This window comes from Nematolebias whitei, chromosome 7 (assembly GCF_014905685.2).
Source record: "Nematolebias whitei isolate Nwh7 chromosome 7, NemWhi1, whole genome shotgun sequence".
Lineage (NCBI taxonomy): Eukaryota > Metazoa > Chordata > Actinopteri > Cyprinodontiformes > Rivulidae > Nematolebias > Nematolebias whitei.
In genome coordinates, this window is record NC_056504.1 from 26,658,762 (window position 1) to 26,678,130 (window position 19,369).

General features: G+C 41.6%; 1 protein-coding gene across 1 annotated transcript in view; it reads left to right on the forward strand.

Moving 5' to 3' along the window:
• Positions 1-19,369, forward strand: part of phc2b (polyhomeotic homolog 2b (Drosophila)) — a 103,967-nt gene that overhangs the window by 36,176 nt on the left and 48,422 nt on the right. Inside the window, exons 3-7 of the mRNA XM_037679778.1 lie at positions 9,767-9,925; positions 10,070-10,147; positions 10,430-10,585; positions 12,171-12,269; positions 12,519-12,813. Of these exons, the coding sequence (XP_037535706.1) occupies positions 9,767-9,925; positions 10,070-10,147; positions 10,430-10,585; positions 12,171-12,269; positions 12,519-12,813 (787 nt within the window). The remainder of the gene's footprint in view (positions 1-9,766; positions 9,926-10,069; positions 10,148-10,429; positions 10,586-12,170; positions 12,270-12,518; positions 12,814-19,369) is intronic.

Here is a 19,369-nt window from a genome sequence, read left to right on the forward strand (position 1 = left end):
GTGAGTGAGTGAGTGAGTGAGTGAGTGAGTGAGTGAGTGAGTGAGTGTGAGAGTGAGAGAGAGAGAGAGAGAGAGAGAGAGAGAGAGAGAGATTTTTAACAAAACTTTATTCACACAGTTATCAAAAAAACAGTTTTAAAAACACTAGTAAAAAAAACATGATCAGGACAAGCTTAAAATAGAGCGTTTACATTAAAAGCTTGTTGATTGTCAGTTCCTTCTGATCAGAGATGGTGCATAAAACATTTTTAAATCCCCACAGTTTCAAAAACCTTTCTAAATCCCCAGTGTCCCTGTGGAAGTGAAACTCCAAGGCCAACCTGGCCCTGACGTTGCACCTCCACAGAGACACAGCATCGAGGTGAGGTCCATCCTGCAGTCTGTCCCTGCGAGACAAATATATTGCCATCTTTGCCTCGGCGATTAAAAAATTTAAAATTTGGGACTTGCCTTTAGTGGCCCTGCTGTAAAATACACCGTTGATAAAAACAGATTGGGTAAAAACTGTGTCAAAGGTTAAAAATCTTTGTTAAGAGGCTAAAAAAAACTGTTAGTCGAACACAATCCATAAAAACATGAAAAACATTCTCTGGCAAATTGCAAAAAGGACACTCGTTTAAAACCCCGGGACTGATGACAGATAAAAAAGAGTTTGTAGCAATGGCGCCATGAAGGACCCTCCATTGAAGGTCACCAGTCCGTTTTTTAATCGGAGGTTTGTAGAGTGTCCTCCACTGGGGCTTCTGCTCTCCGAACTTGCTGTCCCAGACACAAACGGCTCTGTTGTGCAGAGTCCTCTTATTCAGCACTTTCACGTAGGTTCTGTAGAGTACTTTTTGCCCCGATCTGCATAAGTCCACCTTTGGGCCTGTGTCACGAAGAAGGGAACCGCTGCTGTCCCCGAGGTTAGGAACCAGGTGGGTGTCTGGAAACGGGTCCGTCGGATCAGGCGGGCGACCTTCCGCGGACCACAGCTGCAGGAGGTGCCTCTCTCCAGCAGCCAACCTCTCTCTCAACAGGTCCATGAAGCGGCGCACCAGTCTGGCAGACCGAGCAACGAGGCCACTTTCTGTACGCCGGAGAAGTCTGGTCCGGCCGTCTCCACCAGGCGCCTCAGGGTCACCGTCCCAGACCTGCAAAGCACCGTCGGCAGCCCTGGCATTGTGCTGTCAGAGACGTCCAGTCTCGCTCCACAGACTAACGGTTCTTCTAAAAGCCAATGCAGAGAATTATTCGTTTTTGTTCTGTCGAATTTAAAAGGGGAACATAATTTAAAAACACTCTGATAGAACTTGGGTAGCCCCGTTAGCTGTAAACGGTCAACATTAGTTAGAAACAGAGCCGCATCCAGCCCCAACCTGCTCACTCTTCTGAGGATGCAGCTGGCCACGTCTCTCCACACTGTATCAGCAGGTCCTGCCAGGTATTTTTGGAGGAACTGCATTCTAAAAGTGGCCATCCTGCTGGCCAGATGGACATGGCCCTGTCCCCCCTCCTCTCTTGGTAAAAACAAAACCGACTGTGGCACCCAATGCCGACCTTTCCAGAAAAACTCCACCATCTCAGACTGTAGTTGTTTCAACAGGTCTGGAGGTGGGTCTAAAACGGCCAGTTTGTGCCACAACTGCGATGCGACCAGGTTGTTCAAAACTAGCACTCTGCCTCTGTAGGACATCTGGGAGTGCAGCCATTTCCATTTTTGTATATTCTCCTCGAACTTTTCTTTAACGTTTACCCAGTTTTTCCTGATCGCATCGTTATCTCCCAGGTAGACACCGAGATATTTAAACCCGTCTCTCCTCCACTGGAGGCTTTGAGGGAGAACCAGGAGTCCTTCAGGCCACTCACCCACGGCGAGGGCTGTGCTCTTTCCCCAGTTCACCCTCGCAGCGGACAGGGTGGAGAAACTTTCGGTAACTTTTTTTAAAACGTCTACGTCCTTCTGGTTTTTGATAAAAACAACAACGTCGTCAGCGTAGGCGGATAAAACCACTCTGTTGTTAAAACCGGGTGTAATAAAACCACGGACCTTTGCTCGAATCTTTCGGAGGAGGGGTTCCAGGGAGAGTGCGTAGAGCATCCCTGAGAGCGCGCAGCCCTGCCGAACGCCTCTACACACCTTAAAAGGAGCACACAAGCTACCGTTGATCTTCAGCACACTCTCAACACCACTGTACAGCACCTGGATCTTAGCTATAAAACCAGCGCCGAACCCGAACTTCCCCATAGTTTCCCAGAGAAAGCCGTGCTCGACGCGGTCAAAAGCTTTTTCTTGGTCAAGTGAGACCAAGGCTGTGTTCAGGCCTAATGAACTGGAGACTTCCAAAACGTCTCGAATCAGGTAGATGTTATCTACCATGGACCTGCTGGGGACGCAATAGGTCTGGTCCCGGTGGATGACCTGCTCCATAGCTTCTCTCATTCTGGTAGCCAAGACCTTGGAGAGGATTTTATAGTCGGTGCAGAGCAGGGACACCGGGCGCCAGTTCTTCAGGTCCTGTAGGTTCCCTTTTTTGGGCAGGAGAGCGATGACCGCTCTGCGGCACGACAGCGGGAGTGAGCCAGCGTTCAGGCTTTCGTTGAAGACACCCAGTAGATCCTCTGCCAGGATGTCCCAGTAGGCTTTGTAAAACTCTACGGTGAGTCCATCTATACCGGGTGCCTTCTGGCCTTGCATGCTTTGGAGGGCCGTGCGGAGCTCGTGAAGTCCCAGGGGGCGCCCCAGATGGGCGTTGGTTTCCTCAGAGACCTGGGGTAGCTCACTGCAGAACTCTCCGAACAGTTCGTCCTCTCTCTCGTATTCGCTTTGGAATAACGAGGAGTAGAACTCCATGGCCCTCCTCCTGATCTGGCCTGGCTCACTCAGCTGCTGCCCGGTGTCCGATAGCAGAGAGTGGATCTCTTTTCTCTGCCCGTTTTTCCTCTCCAAGCCAAAGAAAAAGCTAGAGGGAGCATCCATTTCTGTGATGGTCTGCATCCGGGACCTGACCAACACGCCCTGGACCTTCGCGTCCAGCAGGTTGGTTAAGGCTAACCTTTTCTCTTTGAGAGCTTCAAAGTGCTCTCGGTTTCCTGTGGATTCACTGAGTTGTACTAGCTCCACTATATCAATCTCCAGATCCTTGATAGATCTGGTGATGTTGCGAGTGACGTTGAGAGTGTGCTGCTGACACAGCAGTTTTATTTCAACTTTACCGTGGTCCCACCATTGTTGCAAACACGTAAAATTTCTCTTCCTCTGTCTAAAACCCGTCATAAAATAACTCAGAATCTCCTTAAAACTACGGTCATAAGTTAAAACTGAGTTAAAATGCCAGTAGGCGCTCCTAGGTAAAATGTTTCTGATAAAAACTTTACCTAAAATCAGCGAGTGGTCTGTAAAAGCTACTGGTAAGATCTGACAAGCTTTAAACACGTTAAAATGATGTTTAAAACAATAAAAACGGTCGAGGCGAGCCAGCGAAATGCTATTTTCTTTAAGGTGGGACCACGTGTACTGCCTGGAGCCTGCGTGCATCCTCCTCCATACGTCCACCAGGCCGTGAGACGCGATCAGCTGTCTCAGGACACGCTGGGCTGCCGGATGAGGCTCTGCATGATTGCGGTCCAGAGATTCGTCTTCGGTGCAGTTAAAATCCCCACCTATAAAAACATAGTCCTCAGTCCCACAATCTCCCAACCTCTCCCCAATTTCTTCTAAAAAACGTTTTTTCTCTGCATTGGTGGTGGGAGCGTAAATGTTGATAAAAACTACATTAAAATGATCAAAACAAGCTTTGACTAAAAGACATCTACCTTGAACAATGTGTCGTGTCTCTATGTGACTGGGAGTGAAGGACTTTGTAAAAAGGATTCCCACGCCTGCACTCTTAGACGTGCCGTGGCTTAAAATGGCCTCTCCTTTCCACTCCCTGCGCCATTCTGCTTCATTTAGTGCATCACTATGTGTCTCTTGAAGGAAGAGTACATCGATCTTTTTATAGTTTATGGTCTGATAAATAAATTCACGTTTCAAAACTTCTCTTGCCCCGTTTGTGTTTAAAGATGCTATTTTAAAAGTATCCATGGGTAAAAAGTTAAGAAGCGTGTACCATAAAACTATAAAAATTATTAAAACGTGTGTGTATGTCATTGTTCAGAAGTGTTTACGTGCCGTGCTCATTAATTTCTTCAGTCTGTAAACTTGTTGGTCAGTGAGGCCTGATTCCTGTTTGTGCCTGATGTGATGCCTGGCTGAGGAGCAGAAAGTCCTTAAGCTTGGGAAGTGGCTTTCTATTTTGACTCCTCTCAGCCCTTTGGTTTGTTGTAGGAAGGTGAGGAATAATTCCGCAGGGTATCTTGGTTCACTTTTGTCAGCTTGTGAGGCATGGGAGGACTCACTGAAATCAGAACCCCAGCCCTCACTGTCGCTGTCTGATCCCTCTTTCTCCTCTGCAGCTATTTTGCTGAGTTGTTTGCTGGCATGTGCTGCAGCGTCTGTATTTTTTCTTTTACCTCGTCTCTTCACCTGGGTTGGGGCCCCCAACTCCATATCCTCTATAACAGCCCCTGCTTCCCCCTCCACACCAGCTCCTGACCTCTCACTTTTCTGTCTTGCACCTTTTATTTCTCCATCCACCTCCACTTTCTCCTCCCGATCACCACACACTAACTCCTCATCGCCCTCCTGCATTTCTCGTTCTCCGTTGTTCACCCCCACCTCCCCCCGAGCCTCCTTTCCACCCTCCACAACAACTCCGTTCTCTCCACCACCACCACACACTTCCGTGATGCCACCCTCATCCCCACACACACCCGTGCCCCCACCCACAGCTGGCAACTCGTCACTATTACAGACCTTGTCAGCGGGCGCCGCGAACTCCTCCGCAGCAGCGGCGGGAGGGGAACCAGCGGCAGCCGCGGAACCCCCCGCAGCAGCAGCGGGAGGGGAACCAGCGGCAGCCGCGGAACCCCCCGCAGCAGCCGCGGACCCCCCCGCAGCAGCAGCGGGAGGGGCACCCGCGGCAGCCGGGGGGTCCCCCGCAGCAGCGGGCGGAACCGGCCCGGCTCTGTTTGGACACAATTTTATCACGTGCCCCTCCTGTCCACATCCAAAACACTTCATATTTGCAGAAGTCGCGAATAATAGGTATTCAAAATCGTCAAGCTTTACATGAAACCTAACGTTGAATTCTTCCCCCTGTTTATTAAGAATCATAAACAGTTGTCTCCTGTGAGAGACAACGTGCTTGAGAAGGGGGGATTTACACCCCGTCAAGATTTTCTTGATCGGGGACACCACCTTCCCATGTCTGGACAACTCCTTGATTAGGAACTCGTCACTAATAAACGGGGGGACATTAGACAAGGTGATCTTCGTGGCTGGCAGCATCAGTGGTGACACCTGTAAAAACAAGTCTCCCACTGATATGCCAGCCTCGACCAGCTGCCGAGCTTTCTCCTCGGTGTCGACAAAAATCACTACAGCCCCGTTCATGCGAGCTGCAGATTTAATGGACCCGTGTCCAACCACCAGTGAAAACAGTGATAAGGAAAAGTTAAAGATTTAGAATATTCGATAATTCTTACGATCTCCCTTCCTCAGCTCCTCCACACACATCTCTCTCTCTCTCTGTCTCTGTCTCTGTCTCTCTCTCTCTCTGTCTCTCTGTCTCTCTGTCTCTCTCTCTCTCTCTCTCTCTCTCTCTCTCTCTCTCTCTCCACTTGCAAAGCTTGTAGATGACTGTAATTTTTATCATAGGTACTCTTCAACTGTGAGTGATGGAATCTAAAACAAAAATCCAGAAAATTACAATGTATGATTTTTAAATAATTAATTTCCATTTTATTGTGTGAAATAAGTATTTGATACACCAGAAAAATGAAACTTAATATTTGGTACAGAAACCTTTGTTTGCAATTACAGAGAACAGACGTTTCCTGTTGTTCTTGACCAGGTTTGCACACACTGCAGCAGGGATTTTGGCCCACTCCTCCATACAGATCTCCTCCAGAGCCTTCAGGTTTCGGGGCTGTCGCTGGGCCACACGGACTTTAAGCTCCCTCCAAAGATTTTCTATGGGATTCAGGTCTGGAGACTGGCTAGGCCACTCCAGGACCTTAAGATGTTTCCTACGGAGCCACTCTTTAGTTGCCCTGGCTGTGTGTTTTGGGTCGTTATCATGCTGGAAGACCCAGCCACGACCCATCTTCAGTGCTCTTACTGAGGGAAGGAGGTTGTTGGCCAAAATCTCACGATACATTGCCCCATCCATCCTTCCCACAATATGGTGCAGTCGTCCTGTCCCCTTTGCAGAAAAGCATCCCCAAAGAATGATGTTTCCACCGCCATGCTTCACGGTTGGGATGGTGTTCTTGGGGTTGTACTCATCATTCTTCTTCCTCCAAACATGACGAGTGGAGTTTAAACCAAAAAGTTCTATTTTTGTCTCATCAGACCACATGACCTTCTCCCATTCCTCCTCTGGATCATTCAGATGGTCATTTGCAAACTTCAGACGGGCTTTGACATGCGTTGGCTTGAGGAAGGGCACCTTGCGTGCACTGCAGGATTTTAATCCTTGACAGCGTAGTGTTACTGATTGTTTTCTTTGAGACTGTGGTCCCAGCTCTATTCAGGTCATTGACCAGGTCCTACCGTGTAGTTCTTGGCTCATTCCTCATCTTGGCTCATTCCTCACCTTCCTCAAGATCAATGATGCTCCACGAGGTGAGATCTTGCATGGCGCCCCAGACCGAGGGAGATTTTCCGTTATTTTGTATTTCTTCCATTTTCTAATAATTGCACCAACTGTTGTTGCCTTCTCACCAAGCTGCTTGCCTATTGTCCTGTAGCCCATCCCAGCCTTGTGCAGGTCTACAATTTTATCCCTGATGTCCTTACACAGCTCTCTGGTCTTGGGCATTGTGGAGATGCTGGAGTCTGATTGATTGAGTGTGTGGACAGGTGTCTTTTATACAGGTCACGAGTCCAAATAGGTGCAGTTAATACAGGTAATGGGTGGAGAACAGGAGGGCTTCTTAAAGAAGAACTAACATGTCTGTGAGAGCCAAAAGTCTTACTGGTTGATAGATGATCAAATACTTATTTCACACAATAAAATGGAAATTAATTATTTAAAAATCATACATTGTATTTTTCTGGATTTTTGTTTTAGATTCTATCACTCACAGTTGAAGAGTACCTATGATAAAAATTACAGTCATCTACAAGCTTTGCAAGTGGGAAAACCTGAAAAATCAACAGTGTATCAAATACTTGTTCTCCCCACTGTAAGTGGAGTGGAGGTGGATGTTATAGAGGAGGACTAACAGGTCTTTGAGGGCCAGAACTGTTGCTGATTGGCAGGTGTTCAAATACTTATTTGCAGCAATAACACACAAATAAATTATTTAAAAAATCATACATTGTGATTTCCGAATTTTTCTTTTAGATTATGTCTCTCACAGTGGACATGCACTTAAGATGAAAATTTCAGACCCCTCCATGATTTCTAAGTGGGAGAACTTGCAAAGTCGCAGGGTGTTCAAATACTTATTTTCCTCACTGTAGTACATTTACTTTAGGTTGTTGAGAGAAAAACACAAAGTGCAGTTTTTCCAGAAATGTTACGAGTTTGTGGAATCAGGGGTTCTGCAGAAATCTGACAAGTCATTCTGAGAACAAAGAGAATTGTAGTGGTAAACGTTTGTCTGTAAAAGAAACTTAATAAATTTGAAGGTATTAAAGAAAGCTCAGTGGATCGTAATTACAGTGAGGAAAATAAGTATTTGAACACCCTGCGACTTTGCACGTTCTCCCACTTAGAAATCATGGAGGGGTCTGAAATGTTCATCTTAAGTGCCTGTCCACTGTGAGAGACATAATCTAAAAGAAAAATCTGGAAATCACAATGTATAATTTTTTAATAATTTATTTGTGTGTTACTGCTGCAAATAAGTATTTGAACACCTGTGAAAATTAATGTTAATATTTGGTACAGTATCTTTGTTTGCAGTTACAGAGGTCAAAGGTTTCCTGTAGTGTTTCAGCAGGTTTGCACACACTGCAGCAGAGATTTTGGCCCATTCCTCCACACAGATCTTCTCTAGATCAGCCAGGTTTCTGGGCTGTCACTAAGAAACAGAGTTTGAGCTCCCTCCAAATATTTTCTATAGGGTTTAGGTCTGGAGACTGGTTAGGCCACTCCAGAACCTTGATATGCTTCTTACGGAGCCACTTCTTGGTTCTCCTGGCTGTGTGCTTTGGGTCATTGTCATGTTGGAAGACCCAGCCATGACTCATCTTCAATGCTCTAACTGAGGTGAGTGGAATTAAGACCAAAAAGTTATATTTTGGTCTCATCTGACCACATAACTTTCTCCCATGACTCCTCTGGATCATCCAAATGGTCATGGTCAAACTTAAGACGGGCCTGGACGTGTGCTGATTTAAGCAGGGGAACCTTCCGTGCCATGCGTGATTTTAAACTATGACGTCTTAGTTTATTACCCACAGTAACCTTGGAAACAGTGGTGCCAGCTCTCTTCAGGTCATTGACCAGCTCCTCCCGTGTAGTTCTGGGCTGATTCCTCACCTTTCTTAGGATCATTGATACGCCACGAGGTGAGATCTTGCATGGAGCCCCAGTCCGAGGGAGATTGACGGTCATGTTTAGCTTCTTCCATTTTCTAATAGTTGCTCCAACAGTTGATCTTTTTTCACCAAGCTGCTTGGCAATTGCCCTGTAGCTCTTTCCAGCCTTGTGGAGATCTACAATTTTGTCTCTGGTGTCTTTGGACAGCTCTTTGGTCTTAGCCATGTTAGTAGTTAGTGTCTTACTGATTGTGTGGGGTGGACAGGTGTCTTTATGCAGCTACCAACCTCAAACAGGTGCTTCTAATTTAGAATAATAAGTGGAGTGGATGTGGACATTATAGAGGAGGACTAACAGGTCTTTGAGGGCCAGAACTGTTGCTGATTGACAGGTGTTCAAATACTTATTTGCAGCAGTAACACACAAATGAATTATTAAAAAAATCATACATTGTGATTTCTGGATTTTTCTTTTAGATTATGTCTCTCACAGTGGACTTGCACCAAAGATAAAAAATTCAGACCCCTCCATGATTTCTAAGTGGGAGAACTTGCAAAGTCGCAGGGTGTTCAAATACTTATTTTCCTCACTGTAAATACCCAAACTACTGTTATATTTTTATATTCTCTAAATTAATTTACCAGGATGTAAATGTATGCTTAATTACATCAAACTGTTGTACTTATTAATTTTCCACAAGTATAGTAAAGTCTCACTTATAGCTCAGTGGCATCATTTGATTAAAGGGGGTATAAACAAAATGTTTTCCACACGTCATAAACGTTTGGTCTTTTTCTTTGTTTTAAAATGTAAAAATATTGATAAAAGCCAACAGTTTATTTTAGTTTTCAAACTTCAGAACATAACAAAACTAATTGTTGTTGTTGTTGTTGTTGTTGATGTTGTTGTTGTTGTTGTTGTTGTTGTTGTTGTTGTTGTTGTTGTTACAACAATATTTAAATTTATATCTTTGTTTTGCTCTTCAAGTAGATATTTTTTTATAGTAGAAAAGGGGGAAGTAATGGCTTTTTTCTTTTTTTTTTGTTTTACTGTTAAGGTTGCAGACCCCAGTAATTGTACAATAAAGGCCTCTTCCGAAGTATTCTTTACATGTATGTTTTTGATTTGTTTTGTTTGTGCAAACAGGAAATCAGTCAGATCATTTCTGTTTTTCCCTTTTTTATTTGTAGGTTTTTCAGCAAGCATTACACAGACAGCCAAACACAGCTGCACAGTACCTACAGCAGATGTACGCCGCCCAACAGCAGCATCTGATGCTGCAAACTGCCGCCCTGCAGCAGCACAGCCTCAGCACCGCCCAGCTGCAGAGCCTGGCAGCTGTACAGCAGGTCAGCAAGTCACCGTCACATTTATTTAGTCTAACACTAGAGAGGTGATGATTGCTGCTTCCTGCGAGAAGCCACGCCTCTGAAATTGTACTTTACTGTTTCCCCTTCTTGTCGTTTTTTTTTTTTTTTTTTGCTCCATGATAGGCTAGCATTGCAGCTGGTCGGCAAAGCTCTTCACAGAATGGCACTTCATCTCAGCAAGCAGGGTCCACTCAGGCTACAGTGAGTGCAGTTTTAAATGCTGACCCATCGTTCTGAAAGCCTCTTAATGTTTAGGTGGTCTTTATATATCTATCATAGAACTAAATTAACTTTAAACCTTGAGCCCTACATTGCTATTAGCTCCTTCGCTCCTTTTCTTTTACATTTAAAGAGGTGCAATGTAATTTTTGCAACAAACAGAGAGAATAAAACGTAAAATATTTGGAATCTTTAGTATCTGAAGTGCTGAGTTAATTTCATGTACACATATCTGCAATTTTTTTTGTTAATTTCTCCCCACAGATCAACCTGACCACCTCTCCAGCGGCAGCTCAGTTGATTAGCCGGGCCCAGAGCATCAGCTCTACCCCCACCAGTATTTCACAGCAAGCTGTTCTGCTCGGCAGCCAATCCAGCCCCACTCTCAGCCAGGCGCAGATGTACCTGCGTACACAGATGGTGAGAGCATTGAGATGAGAATCATAGCCACTGGCACATTTACACAAGCACTGCATGCATAAATCAACACGAACAGGTTTATAAATTGGTTGAGTAAATAACTGGAGCCTAATTCTGTCCTTTCAAAGCTGTGTATTTTATGTCCCTGTTTGGATGTTAGTGTAACACCTAGTTTTATATTGATGCCAGAATAGGTAGCACACTCCTTTATCAAAGCCCAGAAAGTTCAGGGTGTTTAGAGGCAGCATGAATGTACAAAAACACTTCCGAGGTTGCAGATATTCTCTCCTCTCTTATTCCCCCTACAAATTGTTGGACGACTATAATAAGTATGATTAGTTATAGCTGGTTGTTTCTAACTCGTCTCTCAGTTTGCCATCAGTTGCAGACACAACTACTGTCATCTCATTATAATTCTGAAATGTGGAGCTTTGTATGTTTAATACTTTCCAAAAACTTTGATTTAAAGTTGTGCACATGAAAAGCACCTCTTAGATATTCTGTATATTCCCTCCCTTTAATTGGGGCAACTGTGACTGAGTGGTTAGAGCAGTCGTCCTCCAATGGGAGAGTTGGGAGTTTGATTCCACCAGCAGTCACATGTTTTAAGTGTCCCTGGGCAAGACATTGAACCCTTTATTGCCTCTGATGTGTGTCCCCTCGGTGTATGAATGTGATTTAAAGCACTGATTAGTTTCTACAGATTCAGATTAGCTTTGTATAGATCTAGTAAAGTGCTGTATGAATGGGTAAATGAGGGCACAGATTGTGTTGTAAAGTGCTTTGAGTATCTTGAGAAGATAGAAAGGCGCTATACAAGTGCAGTCCATTTACCATTCACTTGCTTGTTTTTATACACATACTCAGACTTGAAATTCCAAACATTGTTTATATGACCCCAGATTCTTTATCTTTTTGTATATAAATTTTATAAATGCCCAGAAGGTAGGGATTTGTAGTTGTAGGTAAGGCATTAACAGAGTACTCGAGTAATCTACACATCGATTGCTAGGACATCTATCGAGGTTAAAAATGTTACGTCGAGTATCCGTAGTGACGTCATATTATGTGACCACCATATGTCCGTAGGGGGCGGTGTTGCACTGTTGCAGGTCACAGAGCATGGTGTAACATCGGGTCCAATCCACCAGAACCAGTTTCGGTTTAAGTTTCGCTTTTGACGTGCTGCACGTTTCTTCACGTTGCAGTTTAATAATAATAACTAATAGTTTAGTTTTTCCTGTGACTTATTTGCAGTATGATAAATGGTAGGAGCATAATATATGCTCCCAATGTTTTGTTGGTCTTTTTTTGTAAATAATTACCTTTTTTTGCAGTTTTATTTATTTATTTATTTTTGTATCTTGAGATCTATGACGTCATCAAATACTCGAGTTCTACTCGGGTTTTATTATGTTAATGTCGAGTTTAAAAATTATATATTCGTTCAACCCCTAGTTGTAGGTGGCTCTTATTTTTTAGAAACAAAAAAGAAGCATGTTTTCCTTTTAACCAGAACAAATGAAATGTTGGCTGAGCTTTTGTCTCATTCAGTTCACATTTTATTCATTCGTCTGTGGTTCAGGTGGCCAGGAGCTTGGGCCGGGCTGTTCCTCTGTCCTCGCAGCTCATCTTCACCCCAGCTGCTTCCGTGACGGCTGTCCAGTCAGAAAGTTCCTCACAAGTAGGTTCATTACACAATATTGTCAAAAAATATATATAATCCTTTATACTTGCATTTACTGTAAGGATCCATCAGAAGTAGTTCATCTTTCTCACCCATTTAGCAGATTTTCATTTAAATGTTAAAAATCTGTCAGTGATTTTTTTTTCTTCTTCTAGTTTTCAAACATAGACATGACCAAACAAAACAATGTAACCAAATGCACTTCTAGTTGTTTCAACGTCTCCCCTACGTCACTCTGATTTTCAGAACCAGGTCCAGAATCTGGCCATCCGTGGCCAGCAGGGGGCAACCACGTCCTCCTCTCAGACTCAGACCCCTCAGGCTCTCACTCTGAAGCAAATCCCGGTGCCTATTCAGCCCGCTTCACTCGTCAAGAATCCCAGCCAAGGAACCCAAACCTCCACAGGGGGGAAGGCCAGTTCCTCCGACAGCCACACTGACGGAGCAAAGAAGAGTGATGGTCCAGCGGTCACCGAAGTTCGAGCTTTAAATATGAGCCGCAATGTTACAGCTGTCAGCGCTCAGCCTCTTATCGCACCAGGTAAGAGGAACTTCTTATTTTTTCCAACGATTTTAAAACCCTATAGAGAAAACCAGTGAGACTGACACATGCACACACCCACCCACACACACATACAAAATATTTTATCTGAAATTACTCATTAATGTATTTATATTCTACAGATAAGTTTAAACCAACTGATATATCAAAGTGTGATTCTTATTTTTTTTTCTTTGGCTTTATTATATAAATATTTAAGAAATTCAAAGTTACTCATTGTAAAATGACGACTGGACAAATAAATAAATAAAATAATTCAAAGAAGAACGTAAATCTGCACAATATTTTTTTTTCTAATGACAATAGTTGTTTTTGAATGAAACAAATTTAGAAATTTTGCGACTGGATGCCACATGTTTATTTAAAACATGTAGATCACATGTTTGCCAACATTTGAATATAAGTCACTTGTTTACCTACAAAAATTATCAAATTGACTGAAAATAGGTCAATTGTGTCTACTTCCACAGAAAAGTAATTTGGTCCAACAACTTTTATGTAATCATGCGTGTTTATGCTCAGGATTGTTGAATAAAGTATGCAGATAGAATAATGGTAAATTTACTTTTCTAGAAGAAGTTTTGCAGAAGCTGGATGTGTTTGAACTCTGAGCTGTCTTTATGGTACTCCACAGCCCTGCTTGATCCTTGATATTTATTGTGTGAATGTTTATGAAGCATTCACACTATCGTGATCCATTTTTCTTCTGTACATTTTTCCAACATCTTTCTCGTTCCACAATGTTTGTGCCTTTTTAACAAAGTATATCAAAATGTTCAGCTCTTTCAGGACAATCCTGCTATGACTTTTTGTATTGGTGGAACTTTAGCTTTTTGAAATATTTAGCCTTTTCTGCCATTTTTTTTCCTCATAGAAAATTAATTGAGCTCATGTTACATCCTTCAAATCTTTATATCTGTTTATAACATTTTACTGCTTCTTTCACATTTTGTTCTGCTTCCAACTTCTTTCAGATTCCTTGTGAAAATTTAAACATTTTTTCAGCTACTCTGGTAATTTTAGCTGTTTTTCAGCTGTTTTGTGCTCCTTTCAGATTCTTTCTGCTAACTACAACATTTTTGTGCTTCTTCTAAATTATTTCTGTTAATTTCAGCATGTTATGCGCCTTTCAGCTTATTTCTGCGTTTTAGCATTTTCTGCTATTTCAGCTACTATTTAACTGTATCCGTAGTGCTAATGCTAATTTGAGCTTTTTCAGCTAATTCTACACTTTTTTACACTCGTTTCAACTTTATTCAGCCTAATTCAGCAAAAATGTGCGCTCTCCACTTCCTTTTGGTAATTTAAGCTTTAATAACTTTTATAGCTTTTTAGCTTTTATAGCTACTTTTCAGCTGTTTTTCCTCATTTCAGATAATTTCCACTTTTAGTGCTCATTTCTGCTTCTTTCAGCCTAATTAGGCAAGATTGTGCTCTTTCTACTTACATTTGCTAATTTAAGTTCATTCTACATTTCAGCTAACTTGTTAGCATTTTTTAGCTACTTTCAGTGGTTTTCAGATCAAGTTTTTTGTGGTAATTTCTGCTACTTTAAGCATAATTAACATCTTTCTGATAATTTTTCAGCACTCCCTTCAACTTATTTTGGCTATGTTTGTTATTTCTGCTACTATTGAGCTGTTTTTGTGCTAAATTTAGCTTTTTCAGCTAATTCCTTTTTTTTTTTTTTTTTAGCTCTGTCCACTTCCTTCTGGTAATTTTAACTTATTCTGCCTTTTCAGCTACTTTTCAGCTATTTTTTGTTGTTAATTTCAGCTTTTTTAGCTACCATAATTTCTAAACTTTTTGCTCATTTCTGCTTATTTAACCCTAATTCAGCAAATATTTGTTCTTTCTGCTTTCTTCTGCTAACTTAGGCTTGGTCTTCCATTTCAGCTACATTTCAGCATGTTTTTAAACTAATTTCAGCAGTTTTTTTTATTTTTTTTAGCAAGTTCTTCAGCCATAAACATTCACACTGCATTTTTGCAGGAAATGCAATTTCTCTAGTTCTTATTGTTTTACTTGACCTTTTCTTTTGTGTTCTCGTCTTTACACCTGAACGTCTTACCCGAGATCTTGAGCTTGTCTGATTCTACCATATTTTACCTACACAGATTGCAGCCAATCTAATGTAGATTAGTCATCCTTTTTTAGTTTCTGTCCGATTCGGCTCATTGCTTCATTGTCATGTAGTGTGGACCCACATTTCAGAATTGCATATCAATACTGCAGATGTGGAAAACTAACAAAGTAAACTCTTTCAGTCTGCACCATTTGACATAACTCAGGATGACCTTTCATTTCATACTTTGTAATGAGTAACTTTAAATGTCAAACAATTTATCAATAAAGCAGTCTGCTTCTATTCTTTAAAGTTTTGTATTATTTCGGCATAGACACCAGTACTAAACAGTTCATGGAAAGTTTGTTTTCATTTCTGCAGACGGATAATTTAAACAGCTCAACTGCCTGCCAGCTGCTTCATGCTTCTTTTTGAAACAGATGCTCACGTCAAACCAAAAATAAACCTGAGGTTTCAAGCAGCTGTCAGATACACAGCAGAAAGGCACCCCTGTGTTTGTAGTAAGCTTAGATGAGAAGGCATTTACACTTTGTACTTTTAGGAGCTTTTTTCCATACAGTGACTTGTCAGGGCCTGTATCGCAAATCCATTCACTCACTAAAAGGATGGAACCAGGCGTGTGATAAACCGTGTGTTGCAACGGTCTAGCTGCTTTGTGAAAGCCACACTCTTAACACTAAAGTGTTCCTAAACCACTTATTTGTGTCATCTGAAGTTGGCAATTACATTTTGTATTTTTTCTCTTATGTGTGAACTAGCCAGCAGTACATGTCGATTACATCAAATTAAGCCTATTTCACTCAGATAAATTTCCTCTTTCTTAAAGGACTCCTGATGAGAACATACCTACCATGAAAGTAATTTTTGTGGATGTCTGTGTTGCATTTATAGACTGAATGCTGTTTATGGATATTTTTGTTGTGATCTGCCTGCTAAAATGTGTGTGTGTTCTGTTTTTGGTTTGCGGCTCTGTGAAGGGAGTGGGAGGAGGGATTATCTGAGCGTGTCAGTGCACAACTGCGTCTTGTTTTGTTTCAGTAATGGATTCGCATAAAATGAAAGGAAGGATGGAAGCTGAAAATCTGGCTGCATGCTGTCTGGGAAAAAAAAAGAACTTTGGTTGCCATGGCAGCAAGCCACGAGGGACAGGTGTGCACGTGAGATGCCGGGGAGTTAATTCACTGTTGATCGGTAGCAGAGGAAGCGGGATTCAGAGAAGGATTAGAGCTTGGTTTCCATGATTCTGATTGGGTCATTAACGAATTAGATTTTTCAGCATAAATCACAAAACTTGACATGTCATTGTTTTCAACGGTTGCACATAACCTTGGTGTCATTAATAGCTAATTTGCCGTGTTTGTAATGACTAAATTATCCTTTTGTTTAAAGAAAATTTACATATAATTGGTATGATTTTGCATACAATTAATAATAATAATATAATATAATAATAATATAAATTATAATAATAATAATGTGTTATGTATTGTCATCATTGTATGTTCCCATACAATGGCAAAATTGGCCATCTGCTTTTAACCCATCCACCACCAGATGGAGCAGTGGGCAGCTATGGAAAGCGCACAGGGAGCAACTGTGATAAGGTGTCCCACTCAGAGACACCACTAGATGTGCAATGACCGGGGATCGAAACCAGGGCCTTCGGGTCTCGAGTTGGCTGCCCTGCCCCTACACCATCTTGGCCCCATTTAAAAAGTAAAAAAACAGTTTGTTACTCTAAGTCAAAACTGATGGGGATGGATTACGTTACTATCTGAAAAAAAATTATTTGAAGATTTAACAGTGTTTGTGGCTGAGGGTTAATAATTAGCCAGTGAGCATCTTTCGATTACAAGACATTGAAGAAAATAGCATTAGATTGTGTAAAGCAGGGGTTCCTAACAATCAGGCTAAGGACTGGTACCATCTGATTATTTGGTCCATTGGAACCAAAACTTCTTAAACAACTTGAACTTTTTTAATATGCATTGGTCTGCAGTGTATTTTGTTTTGAAAAATTATTATTTTTGTTTGTGCCTCGTTCTTATTCTTCACTCATTTGCTCTCATTTTTATATAATTGTAAACTTAAAAGCTAACCTGATAGAAATTATCAAAAATTAAATAAAATTTAAAGCTTATAGTAAAACTATCCTTGAAAAAAGTTTATGAAACTAGCCCATGATGCAAAAAGATTTGGTAACAGTTTGGTCTATTGTACCCCAAGACAACATTTCGTGGACAATACAAACTAATTCATTAATAAAAGGATGATGAGAACAAGTAAACAGTTAATTTTAGTACTTGAACAAGAAGCACTTCCCTGTATCTCACTGTGCTGAACAAACCTTCGGTGTCAGTAAATTTCGCTCAACAAGCTGCTGGAACTTTAAAATATTTTTTCCACTTACATTCAATGTTGGATCTATTTGTTTTCATTTTTTAACATACTTTTTTCCAAAAATCTTTGTACTTTTAACTAATAAAGTATAACATGTTGTTTTTGTTTTTTTTACAGAAATTTTTCTGTCCCCATATTGAAGGTGTGCTGAAAAGATTAATAAAAAGATGTTGAATAAAATGTTTTTTTTCCAGAAGTGCCTCAGTAATACATGTTTAAACCCAAGTGACAAGACTGCACAACTCGGGCAAGGAGAGAACTTTGGGGAACGTCTTGAGACATTTTGGACACACTCTTGCAAATGCTGTTCCCAACTAGTTGCAGCCCAGTAAGATACATCTACACGAATGTCCTCATGCATGCTCAATAATCCAGGTAGATTAATCTGAGAAGGTTGAATCAGGTCCTCTGGATGGATTCTTCTTTGTTGAAGCATTTTAGTCTTTTATCCAAAAGATTTCTTCAGTCTGAGGAGCTGCAACAAACTCTGTTATATAAACTGCAACTTCTCATAGTGGATCAGTCAGTTTGCTGCTGACAGCCAAAACTACTGGTAGTTGTTCCCATGCATAAAGAGGACTATCAGCATAACAATCCATTATTTTGGCCCTGATGGTCGCTTGCTATTGACAAGGGGCTGAGTGATACTAGTAATAACAGCATTTTAAAAGGGGGACAGTTGAACACAGAGGCTTCCGCCCCTGTTTAATGATGGGCAGGCTTTCTTCACAAAGATGTCTTCCTTTACTCATCTTTCAAACCATCGCTCCTCTCTTCAAACCATTGCTCTTCTGTGCTGGGGCATCCTTTTGGTCAGTGGCTGTTTATGCCCCTTTTCCATTAGTACCGGTATGGGCCGACTGGACCCTACTTGGCCCAGTTCTGAGGCTTTTCCATTAGTACCGGTACTTAGCACCTATTACTATTTTCAGTACCCTTGGCTCGGTGGTTCTAACCCGAACGAAGAGGTACTAAAATGTGACGTCAGAAAACTGTCGGTCACTGATTGGTCGGGGGCGGAGTCGGGGGCGGAGTCACTGGATCCTTCAGAAACTTTTCAAAACAATAATACTTACAATAATAATTCCTACAACAGAATAAGATGATAAACTTCCCAGGTTGGAGGTGTAAAGGAATTGAATATTTGGAACATACAGTATAATGAAGAAGTGGACTACATCCCATTTAACAGATTAATAACACAATGTGGGATTGATAAGAATAAATTTTTAGAATATCAACAAATTAAATCTATAACCAAAATAAATTTAACCTTAATAACACTAGGATTGAAATGTCAACAAGTGTATTAGAATTCCTTAATCTTAACCCTCCCAAATTACTATCTAAGGTTTATCAGAAACTCAGTAAAATAGATGAATCTATATCTCTTCCCATTGTAAAATGGGAGACAGACTTGTCAGTTAATTTTGACCAAAACTTTTGGTCACAGATCTGTCTGAGAACTTTTAAGATGATTAAAAACTCGAATTTACAACTAATACAATACAAAATCCTTCATAGAGTACACTATACAGGTCAACGGATGTTCAAGATGGGTTTCACATCATCTAATATTTGCTCACAGTGTACAGACAATATTCCGGACAATTACATCCACACATTTTGGTTCTGTCCACCTGTTCAGAGGTTTTGGTGCCGGATATGTGAAGACTTATCAAAGTGTCTGAGATGTACTATTCCACTCTCTCCGTCAGTTTGCTTATTGGGCCACTTAGACGATGTCACCTTGGAGACAAAATCAAGTCATATTATTCTCACTGCCTTATGTATAGCAAAAAAAACTATACTCATGAATGGGAAAAATAAAAATACACTTAGTATTAAACAGTATAAAGACCTTCTGTTGGATTACATCAGTCTTGAGACAGCCTGTACCCCCACATCGGACTATTCGCTCTGGACTTCTTTAATCGGCTCCAACACGTAGTGGAGGTGGGTGTTCCCCTTTGATTCTGTCTCGTGGGGCATGGTGGTCGGTGTGGGTGGGGTGTCGGGGCTGGGGACATGGGGGGGGGGGGGGGGGGC